This window comes from Entelurus aequoreus, linkage group LG19, assembly GCF_033978785.1.
Source record: "Entelurus aequoreus isolate RoL-2023_Sb linkage group LG19, RoL_Eaeq_v1.1, whole genome shotgun sequence".
Lineage (NCBI taxonomy): Eukaryota > Metazoa > Chordata > Actinopteri > Syngnathiformes > Syngnathidae > Entelurus > Entelurus aequoreus.
The window spans coordinates 19,323,126-19,336,138 of record NC_084749.1 but is presented as its reverse complement, the minus strand read 5'-3'; the positions used below and the strand labels follow the sequence as shown (position 1 = coordinate 19,336,138).

Below are 13,013 nucleotides of genomic sequence, written 5' to 3'. Positions count from 1 at the left end.
AATCTGATTAAGAATCCAGTCTCGATTAAAAGTGATTATGGATTCAAAATCAATGCATTTTTAAAAATAACATTGGATGCCATTTCTATGATGAACCATGACGGCGTGGCGCTGTTGGGCGAGTGGCGGTGCCAGCAACCTGAGGGTTCCTGGTTCGATCTACAGCTTACACCAACCTCGTCACGTCCGTTGTGTCCTTGAGCAAGACACTTCACCCTTGCTCCTGATGGGTCGTGGTTAGGGCCCTGCATGGCAGCTCCCGCCATCAATGTGTGAATGTGTGTGTGAATGGGTGAATGTGGAAATAGTGTCAAAGCGCTTTGAGTACCTTGGAGGTAGAAAAGCGCTATACAAGTATAACCCATTTTCCTCCATAAAATAGATGAACAGCTCTGATAAATTTCTATATTGCGTAAAATAAAACCGGTTTTGTTTGAGAAAATTCTACTCAAACATTTACTGAAGTGGATGGACAGGACAGATTTTTTGGGGGGAAACAAACAAAAAAAACTTTTTTTTAATCGTTTTTTTATTTTTTTAATCGATTAAGAATCTACAAATAAGAATCGCGATCAATTTGAAAATCTATTCTTTACTTCACCTCTAATGAATAATGTTTAATAAACTGTAAATATCAATGTTACATGCACTTACCTGCATTGTTTACTGTCCTAATTTTTTAAAATTCATTTTAATGAATTTATTTATTTGTTTATTTATTTTATTCAATCATTGTATTTGTTCGAGACTTATCTGCCAGCAGTTTGATGTTTTTTATATTTCATAAAAAAAATTGAAAAAAATACTGAAAAAAATTAATTCATTTTAATGAATGTATTTATTTTTGTATTTATTTTATTCAATCATTGTATTTATTCGAGACTTATCTGCCAGCAGTTTGACATTTTTCATATTTCATTAAAAAAAATTATAATACTAAAAAAAATTAATTCATTTTAATGAATGTATTTATTTGTTTATTTATTTTATTCAATCATTTTATTTATTTGAGACTTAACCCCCAGCAGTTTAACGGTTTTTATATTTCATTAAAAAAATTAAATAAAAAATTAATGAATGTATTTATTTGTTTATTTATTTTATTCAATCATTGTATTTATTCGAGACTTATCAGCCAGCAGTTTGAATTTTTTTTATATTTCATTAAAAAAAAATAATACAACCAAGTATTTTGTACTCTTACTGACTGTGACAAAAAGGAACCAAAAGGTGACCTTAATACGGAGATACGTATCAAGCCGTGAGGATGGCGTACCAATTCAAAATAGCTTGAACGTGTTCAAACAATTATATTCTGTTTTTGTTCAGTGATGAGACCCACTTGGGACACTGACAACCCCATAAACTATTTGTTGTAATCAAACACCCCAACCTTTTTTTTTTTTATTCATTCCCTTAACCCCTTTCCTAATAGAGGCCCTCCACATGAATAGCAAGCCGTTTTCCTAGCCCCTTGGGGTTTTTATTTTAAACACACACACACACACACACACTACCACACAGCCACTTTGACCAGCCTGTTTGATACCAAGCACCTTCTGACCCACCCTGACCTCCCTCTTGTACATACACAGCCAGATTGCTTTGAGAAATAAAGCTGTCAGTTTCTGCACCCAAATAAAAAACAACCCCTTCCTTCTCTCGACACTCTGGAGTTGCATGCCCCTGACACTGCTGAAATATAGATAGAAATTGGATGCGGATTAGTTTTTTTGATCTTAATTGACATTAGGACAAGACATAAAGTGCTCGGACTTGGCTGGTATCAGTCTATGTAGCAGCAAAATTGATAGGTTTATTTTTGTATAGTTTTTTTTACTGGGGGATGATGAAAGAGGGATGCAACGGTACCAAAAAGCCTGGCGAGCAATCGTGTCAAGTTCAATGTTTTCTCATGAGAATTTAGTAGACAATAGTGCAACAAGTAGGACTATTTTGGGTTGAAAGAGTTTTAACGAGCGACATGAGCGTCATTTGGCCTTTGTGAGCGCTATTCGAATGTGCAATGCAATTAAGTGCAATTTGTGTAAACGAAACACCAGGTTTTAATGTACGGCTCCTTTAAACATAATCCTGACTACAAACTAGTATCACTAGTTGGTTTTTGTTTCTGACATATGTTTTGAGTCTGAACTCCTCCCATTTTTTTGACTGACACAGTTGGTACATTGGATGACTGAGACAACTGAAGACACAGGTTCAATTAACACAACATAGGTTCTATAGGAACTTTGCATTTTAGGAACCAAAAAAAACGCTATTTTCGTCTCTTTTTTTTTTTTTTTTTTTACCAATGCTTTTTATCAACCATTTGATGCTTCTTTGTGGATATACAGTTTCAACATTCTTCAAGCTTCATAAACTAAATACTATTTAATTCCAAAGCTTATAAACGTGGAATAGTTTACTGTAAAACGACAGCATTTTACCCAGTCACTATTCTTTTTTCATTGGCTGTTAATTGAAAATTTAAAAGCAACTTTTATTTCATTTATTTTAAAATTTGTTGCACCTGAAATGTTTTTTTTTTCTGCTTAGGACTTTTAAAATCAGTTAAGTGTACTATCCATCCATCCATTTTCCTACCGCTTGTCCCTTTTATGGGGTGGCGGGGGGTGCTGGAGCCTATCTCAGTACTAATAAACAAATATAATACATACATACATATAGAATAATAACGATGATTATTATTATTATCATTATTACTTGTATTTATTTATTGTATTATCATCATATTATTATTGTTAATATTATTATTATTTGTATTATTATTATTATTATTATTATTATACACAAGCATGGTAGAAAATGAGGCCATGTGAAGCAATTTTTGCTGGTCACTTATTAAAAAAAACAATATGGAAGTAGATTCAACCTAATTATTGCTGTTATAAATAATGTAAATAAGGGGTATACGTTTGACAGTTAAGTTTGAAACAAAAACCTGTAGATAAACACCTAATTGAATTTTTTAATTGTATTTATTTAAAATGTTGTAAAATGTGGTTAAGTAATTTAAGGTAATTTTAATGTGTCGTTGGTATTAATTTTTGTATTTTTTTCAAATATGTTAAGTGCATTAATGTACATACATGTTATTAATAGTATTAACATTATTAGTTTTAATATTATTATTATTATTATTGTACACCAGCATGGTAGTGTGTAAGGCCCTGTGAAGCAATCCTGGCTACTTACTTATAAACTACAATACAATATGGAAGCTGCAGCAGATTTATCTTAATAAATATTCTTAATATGACTGAAAAAGGGGGTATAAGTACAAAAACAATACAATAAGTATATATATATATAAGCACACTTAATAATGTAATGACATTTAATTAAAAATATAATGTAATTGCATTAGAAAAGCAAATGTTAAGTTGCACTTATTAATTTGTGTAAGTTAGGCTTAATTAAGTGAGCAAGTGCGGCATATGAATAGAGCAGGGAATAAAATATGCCTGTTTGCGTTACAAAACATTATGAATTAAAATGTGTCTTCCGGTCTTATGATCTCGTATTGTTATCATCCTTCCTTCTCAGAACTGTGCCAGTTCCCGTCCCTCCAGCTCCACTTCTCGCCCTATCAGTTTTCCGCAAGCAGCAACCCCGAGCCAGGAGGAGGCAGCCGCCCCCTTTTTCTCCAACAGCAACACGCAGGGCCTGCAAGCAGAGGACAGCGCCACATGTGAGTTGTGAAGAGTATTGCAGTGATTGCATGGACCAAGTATGTACGGTGGTCCGATTTCAGTTTTCCTACTTTTTTTTATTTTTATAACAGCTTCATCCGTCAAATAAATCCACAGGTTTTCAGTCTCACCAGTAAAATATGTAATGAAATTCTAACATTGTTGGGACTAGAATCTTGTTATTAAAACTAAGAACTCCTTTTCGCTCACATTCTGCACTCTACTCTGGTGTGCTGATTATTATTATTTTAAATGCACAATAAAGGAATAAGCTTGATTAAAAACAAAATCAGTACGATACATATACCTTTTTTTGAAAACATTTTATTGACACTAGTGTACAGTAGGAAAGGAATTCATATGGCCCCATTCATCGCGGTTTACCTGACACATGACACGTGACAAATTGGGAGGTGCACTATCCACTCTAATAGATTTTTAGATTTTACTTGTAAAAAGCACTTTACATTGAGTAAACAACCTCAAAGTGCTACAGTGTATTAAAATAAAAAAAATAAAAAAATAAAAAAATAAAATAAAAAATAATAAAAATAAAAAGATAATAAAAAATAAATAAATAATCTAGAACAGCCAAATAGCTAAAACTAGTATGCATATATCTAAAAAAAGGCTTTTTTTTTTTTTAAAAAAAGAAGGGTTTTTAAGCCTTTTTTAAAAGCATCCACAGTCTGTGGTGCCCTCAGGTGGTCAGGGAGAGCGTTCCACAGACTGGGAGCGGCGGAGCAGAAAGCCCGGTCTCCCATTATTCGTAGCTTTGTCCTCGGAGGTTGGAGGAGGTTAGCCTGTCCGGAGCGGAGGTGTCGTGTGGAGGATTTGGGGGTGAGTAGTTCTTTGAGGTAGTTCTGGATGCCAGACGGCAGTAGTGTTGAATATCTTTAAACGTCTTTTGTGGCAATTCCAACTTTGACCACAGAGTGGCGCTTTCCATCATTGTCAGCAGACTGTGTTGCAAAATGACTAACTCTGTCTTCCTCTCACACTATATGAATCTTTTCCCTATTGTAGTATATATAAATATTTATTTTGTGACTTATCTGGATGTCATTTTAAAGGGGGTATGCGAGGCAAAAATTAAGAATGGATATTGACTTAATTTATTTATGGTGGTAATCATAGTGGTAGTTTAATGGTTGTTTTTTTGACAAAGCATAGTGTCTGTCTGACATCAATCAAATGTTGATCCAAAATCGAAGGAGAAGGTCAACGTCGATTCGGAGGGGGAGGAGTGAGATTTGTGTCTAAAACATGCATATACAAAAATAGACATTTTAATTATTTGCAATTAGCGGGGATCTGCTGTTGTGCAAAAAAACCCGAATGAAAGCAAAAACTACTTCCAAATCCCTAAAGCTCTCTTGTGTTCAAGGACACATTCCCTGAGTTTGTAAACAATGTAGAAATATATGCAACATATTTCAACAACACAATAAAAAACACACTGGAATTTGTGAAAATAAACACAGGAGAGAACTAAAAAGTATCAATCCAAATACTGATACTGCCCATAAAAGACGCTTTGTTCAAGTCTATCAGTCGGCATCTTAATGACAGCAGACTATGTACAGTAAGTGATGTTTTTTTAATGTTTGTTGGCTCTCATGAAGTCTGCAGTGAGTAATAATCAGTGAAGTTGTGGGGAAAGCATCAAGGGTTGGAATTGGGGGGTTAAATCACCAAAATGATTCCCGGGCGCGGCCACCGCTGCTGCTCACTTCTCCCCTCACCTCCCAGAGGGTGAGGGTGATGGGTCAAATGCAGAGGATAATCTCACCACACCTAGTGTATATATATATATACATTTATATATACATATATATATATATATATATATATATATATATATATATATATATATATATATATATATATATATATATATATATATATATATATATATATGTATATATATATATATATATATATATATATATATATATATATATATATATATATATATATATATATATATATATATATATATATATATACATATACATATATATATATACATTGTTTATTAATAGTATATGAAAGTTAAACTCCTACCTTGTTTACTTTTGTGACGACCTCCTTAAAGTTTTGTAGTTGTTTAGAAATATCAAGCAGCTAAAACATGAATTAGTGCGGATAGAGTGTTTTGCATTTTACACATCATCCTTTGTAATGGATTTTAAATGATCGTTTTTTTATAATAACCACAAAGTTCAAGAAGCAGGTTGTATTATATGTGACCATGTTTGTCGAATTTTTGTGACGAATGCATTTTTCTTCCTGCACCATGACTAGGGAAGGTTGTTTGGGACGTATAATTCATAGCTGTGCTGGCTCAACATGACAGTTTGATGAATGGTCGCTGCCTTTTGAAACTCATTAGCTATCAGGTGGCATCACTTTCTCAGCTGGCTATTAGCATGTAATATGAAACCACCACGCCAGACCAAATTGCTTATTGAGCTTGCACTGTCTCGCGGGCCAAATCGAAGACACCATAGTTTGGACATCACCGCTGTCGTGTAAACTATGTTTTTTTATGTGGTATACATTAAGTCTGAGGTACTAGGGCAGGGGTCGGCAACCTTTACCACTCAAAGAGCCATTTTGGCAAGTTTCACAAATTAAAGAAAATAATGGGAGCCACAAAAAAATTTTGAAAATTTAAAATGAAAAACACCGCATACAAAGCTTAAATTGCTTTGTGCTATGTTAACCAGGGGTCTCTGACACACGCACCTTTATATGGAAATTTGATGTTAGCGCGGCCCGCGAGTTTTGAATGAATGGCGCTTGATAGCGTCATACTAGCCAACCCTCCCATTATTCCCGGGAGACTCCAGAATACCAGAGCGTGATGGCACTGCTTTTGGCGACCTCTACAGCCTGCCCAAGCCCAAACAGTGTACCTGCTCGACCACATGTAGAATGCAGCTTCAGCTTGCTCACGTAAGTGACAGCAAGGCGTACTAGGTCAGCAGCCACACAGCTTACACTGACGGTAGCCGTACCGTATAAAACAACTTTAACACTGTTACGTTACAAATATGCGCCACACTTTGAACCCACACCAAAAAAGAATGACAAACACATTTCTGGAGAACATCTGCACTGTAACACAACATAAACACAACACAACAAATACCCAGAATCCCATGCAGCACTAACTCTTCCGCTCAACCGACGCACGGAGGGGGGGCGGGGGGTTGATGTGTGGGGGGGTTTGGTGGTAGCGGGGGTGTATAATCTAGACCGGAAGAGTTAGGGCTGCATGGGATTCTGGGTATTGGTTGTGTTGTGTTTATGTTGTGTTACGGTGGGGTGTTCTCCAGAAATTTGTTTTTCATTCTTTTTTGGTGTGGGTTCAAAGTGTGGCGCATATTTGTAACGTAACAGTGTTAAAGTTGTTTTATAAAGTACGGGTACCGTCAGTGTAAACTGTGTGGTTGATGACTAAGTATGCTTTGCTGTCTCCTACGTGTGCAAGTAAAAGGACAATTACTGCAGTGCAATTAGAGCACGCCCCTAATTTAGTAATTTGAGTGGAAATAGGATTATATTTTCTCTGGGAGTTATCTAGGAGAGCCCCTGAGATTCATAAGTCTCCTGGGAAAATCGGGGGGGTCAGCAAGTATGCAACTGAGCCGCATCAGAGTGGTCAAATAGCCGCATGCGGCTCCGGAGCCGCGGGTTGCCGACCCCTGTACTAGGGGAACTACAGTTGTGTCATTTGAGCAATAAAGAGTTAATATATTGTTACACGTTGTTGTTCCTGCTTCGTCGACACAAGAAACTAACATGTTTTGATTAGATAGTTGACGTATAAAGTGCGCTACTCAGAGTCAAATTAGATTAGCAAAAATGATGCCGATTGGCTAAAATGTGCAGGGAAGTTGCGGACATTGGACTAAGTTGCAAGTCCGTAACTGACGAGAATTACCATATTTTTCGGAGTATAAGTTGCTCCGGAGTATAAGTCGCACCGGTCGAAAATGCATAATAAAGAAGGAAAAAAACATATATAAGTCGCTGGAGTATAAGTCACATTTTTTGGGGAAATTTATTTGATAAAACCCAACACCAAGAATAGACATTTGAAAGGCAATTTAAAATAAAGAATAGTGGACAACAGGCTGAATAAGTGTACGTTATATAAATAACCAACTGAGAACGTGCCTGGTAGGTTAACGTAACATATTATGGTAAGAGTCATTCAAATAACTATAACATATAGAACATGCTATACCTTTACCAAACAATCTGTCACTCCTAATCGCTAAATCCCACGAAATCTTATACGTCTAGTCTCTTATGTGAATGAGCTAAATAATAATATTTTATATTTTACGGTAATGTGTTAATAATTTCACACATAAGTCGTTCCTGAGTATAAGTCGCACCCCCGGCCAAACTATGAAAAAAACTGCGACTTATAGTCCGAAAAATACGGTAGCTGAATTTGCGTGAATTTGCGTGAATTGGCGCGATCGCGACGTTGCAGGCACTGAACAATATCGAACATACAAACAACCTCTTCAGGATCAATATCAGTACATGTCTTACTCGACAATCGCTCGGATCAGTTCCACGCATGAGCCGTGAATCCAACCTGTGTTGGCCAGTTGTCTGCTGAATCAATCGGAATACTTTCCTTAAACTGTCAATCACGTTTCTACCAACGTCAATAGTTTGGAAATACCACAGTCCCTCAAATTACTTTTAAATACATCCCATTTCCCCACTGTTCAGCCTCTGGCCTATCTGCGATGCATTAGTGCAAGGCTCTCTGTAACGGTCGAGTGAAATAAGACATCAGAAATATCCTGTTTAACTGTAACACTAAACAGGCACGCTGACATCAATCTATCTGGCTGAGCCGCGCTGCTCTCAGAAAACTTAATAATGCACTTGATTGTGTATACAACTGCAGTCACCAGTTTCAAGCAGGTAAAGTTAAAAGGAGAGGTCACTCGTGCCGCAATTCCCAGTTCTGCGCAGATAACTTCTGAAATTGTTCACCTTGAAGTCGATAATTGAGATGATTGTGGTTTGAGTTCTGACAGCATGTGGGGACAAAAAAGCCTTCAAAACCCAAATATTAATAGTAATCTCATCATTTTATTGTCATTAATACAATAGTGATCACTCAAGTTAAGAATTGCGCCATTTGCCATTTGCACCAGAAAAAAAACACTTATTAGGTCCGATACTTTTGAGAAATTCTGGGGTCATGGACAAAAACACTTTTTTAAACAGTTGTACATTAGCTTTGTGGCGCTTAGTCTGTCAAAATGAAGGTGTTAACACATTAATCATACAAATATATTGCATAAATCATGTTTCAACGCAGATTAATCACACAATGAGTTTTTAACTGCACAAACTGTTTTACGTTAACTGCGGATGGTTACCTGAGAGACTACTATACGGTCTTGAATATAAATAATACATATTGCATTAGTGAGTGAGTAGACTCCGACGGGTGTGTCAAATTTTGCTTCATAATACTCCCGGATGAGACTTTGGATCAGTGGTCACCAATATTTTCGAGTACAGGATCGCTGGTCTTAGCCATTGACCTGGGCAAGGGCTACCCCTTACCCTATACATATATATATATATATATATATATATATATATATATATATATATATATATATATATATATATATATATATATATATATATATATATATGTATATATATATATATATATATATATATACTGTATATGTATGTATGTATGTATGTATATACAGTATATATATATGTATACATATGTACATATATGTATATATGTGTATATATATACATATACATATATATATACACATGTATGTATGTATATATATATATATATATATGTATGTACATGTATGTATGTATATATATATATGTATGTATGTATGTATGTATATATATATATGTATGTATGTATATATATATGTATGTATGTATATATATATGTACATATGTGTATATATATATATATATATATATATATATATACATATATATATATTTACACATATATACACAGACGAATATATATATATAAATGTATATATATATATATATATATATATATATATATATATATATATATATATATATATATATATATATATATATATATATGTGTGCATATATACACATATATATATATATATATATATGTGTGCATATATACACATATATGTACATATTAATCGCCATTAATCAAAATTAAGAAGTGTGATTAATCTAAAATATCAATTGACAGCATTAAATAAAATGCCATTTCTGAGCATATACAAATGTTCAGATTGAAATTAGTTGTTACAATCATTATCTTCTGATACACGTGTGTAATCATGATACAAAATATCTATTAGCACAGGGTGTGTGTCATGGTTTTGACGTACCGGTAACTGTGTCTGTGGTACAGGTGTGCCTCAAGAAATAACGTTTCTTCAGCGGGGGGTTTGCATGGTTCTCGACACTCCTAATGCCTTGCTCACTCACTCAGTGCACAGTAGTTAGTGTCACTGCCGATGTCACATTTATGCCAACGAGGCCCCGCTTTAACCAGACGGATGAGGCCTTGCGTCACAAATAATGTGTTTAATGTAACACAATCACTAAAATAAATGTTTGCCCGATTAGATTATCCAGACCATTTGCTGCTTCAATCCACTCCCGTCTCAATGCTACCACATGCAAATTGCATGTGCATGATTGACTGGCTTTATGGCAGAGCGCTCAGACGTACAGTACAGTAAGGACCTTTGCTGTATATTAAATGTGTCAGGGACACATATGCATACACACGCATGCACACACAGGCAAGTTTGTGCCTACAATACACAATAACTAAGCATCATGACAAAACCTAATATGACTAAATCTAATGCCTATTTCTTATATCAGGACAGCGATGCAGAAAATGCAAACACATACACCATATTGCCACTTGGCCCGGTGTATAAAATCAAGCACTTCGGCATGGAGACTGTTTCTACAAACATTTGTGAAAGAATGGGCCGCTCTCAGTGATTTCCAGCATGCAACAAATCCAGCCGTGAAATTTCCTCGCTCCTAAATATTCCAAAGTCATCTTTATTATAAGAAAAGTGGAGAGTTTGGGAACAACAGCAACTCAGCCACCAAGTGGTAGGCCACGTAAACTGACAGAGAGGGGTCAGCGGATGCTGAAGCGCATAGTGCAGAGACTTTCTGCACAGTCAGTTGCTACAGAGCTCCAAACTTCATGTGACCTTCCAATTAGCCCACGTACAGTACGCAGAGAGCTTCATGGAATGGGTTTCCATGGCCGAACAGCTGCATCTAAGCCACACATCACCAAGTCCAATGCAAAGCGTGGGATGCAGTGGTGTAAAGCACGTCGCCACTGGACTCTAGAGCAGTGGAGACGCCTTCTCTGGACTGATGAATCACGCTTTTCCATCTGGCAATCTGATGGACCAGTCTGGGTTTGGACTGCATTGTGCCGAGTGGGAAATTTGGTGGATGAGGAATTAGGATATGGGGTTGGTTTTTCAGGAGTTGGGCTTGGCCCCTTAGTTCCAGTGAAAGGAACTTTGAATGCTCCAGGATAACAAAACATTTTGGTATCCATGGGATGGCACTTCAAGTTCATATGTGAGTAAAGGCAGGTGGCCAAATACTTTTGGCAATATAGTGTATATAGTTCGGTTCCGTAAAGGTTTTGATATTTAAAATAAATACTAGTGTATGTATATATATATATATATATATATATATATATATATATATATATATATATATATATATATATATATATATATATATATATATATATATATATATATATATACACACACCCACACACACCGTTTTTTTCGGACTATAAGGCACACTTAAAATCCTTTCATTTTCTCAAAAATCGACAGTGCGCCTTATAACCATAAACATAATGTACGGAATAATTCTGGTTGTGCTTACCGACCTCGAAGCAATTTTATTTGGTACATGGTGTAATGATAAGTGTGACCAGTAGATGGTAGTCACACGTAAGAGATACGTGTTCATTCACATTGACGTCCCACTGGGGTGAGTTTTCCTTGCCCGTATGTGGGCTCTGTACCGAGGATGTCGTTGTGGCTTGTGCAGCCCTTTGAGACACTTGTGATTTAGGGCTATATAAATAAACATTGATTGATTGATTGATAGACTGCAATATGACGCCAGTAAACAACACCAAAACTTGAAATGTTCCATTGAAAATAAAGAAATTTACACACGGCGCTCATAAATCTGTCAAAATGTTTTAGTATGACTTTGAAGCCGCACCGCTTGATGGATTGTCAGAGATACAAGTATTATTATGGTGTGTGTATAAGGACCGCAAAATGGCACCCTTTAGCAGACATTTTATCTGGCGTTTTGTTTCACACTATTATGCAAAACCCAGCCAGTTTCTGCATCCCACAGGGATTCGTCTTTTGTGTTTCTGCACCTGCGGTTCCCACACAAGGTTGCAACATTGTTTGTCAACACTGTCTGCTCTCATTTCCTCGCACATTTGACCCTCTGATGTTCTGTGTACCTACACTCTGTCCTCCTCCTGTCTAGGCCTACTGTGTGTGTGTGTGTGTGTGTGTGTGTGTGTGTGTGTGTGTGTGTGTGTGTGTGTGTGTGTGTGTGTGTGTGTGGGGGTGGCTGCGTGTGGTTCACAGAACATCAATTTCCACACTTCTATTAGCCCCGGGTCCAGTGGCCCCGGACATCTTATATATAATAGAAATGTGTAGAGGGGGTGTATGGTGTGTGGTCATTAAATATGTATTCTGATATATGTTCTTCACAGAAAATGAGACAAAGTCTGTGAGTCTCAGTTTGAAAAATTAATTAATTGTATAATTTTTCTTTTAATAAAAAATGAAAACGGGTCCCACAGACCCGGACACCACACAAGGGTTAACATGCCTTTTAAAAAAAGAAAAAGAAACTTTTTGATGAGAAATATTGTATGAAAAACATTACGATAGAAAGTACTACAAACAGCTATCGTCAGAGGTCCCCTAAAGGTGACTGTGTAAACAGAGCGATGTCCCCATTAAGTAAGCATTGCCAGAACACACACACACACACACACACACACACACACACACACACACACACACACACACACACACACACACACACACACACACACACACACACACACACACACACACACACACACACACACACACACACACACACACACACACACACACACACACAGACGCATGGATGTAATTTGGGGAAAAAGCAGTTTTT

At 36.1% G+C, this 13,013-nt stretch overlaps 1 protein-coding gene across 2 annotated transcripts in view; it reads left to right on the top strand.

Annotated features, from left to right (window-relative positions):
- LOC133635174 (adhesion G-protein coupled receptor D2) overlaps nucleotides 1-13,013 on the top strand; it is a 273,122-nt gene that overhangs the window by 147,102 nt on the left and 113,007 nt on the right. For both annotated transcript variants that reach the window (XM_062028051.1, XM_062028050.1), the window contains exon 23: nucleotides 3,571-3,715. In XM_062028051.1, the coding sequence (XP_061884035.1) occupies nucleotides 3,571-3,715 (145 nt within the window). The remainder of the gene's footprint in view (nucleotides 1-3,570; nucleotides 3,716-13,013) is intronic.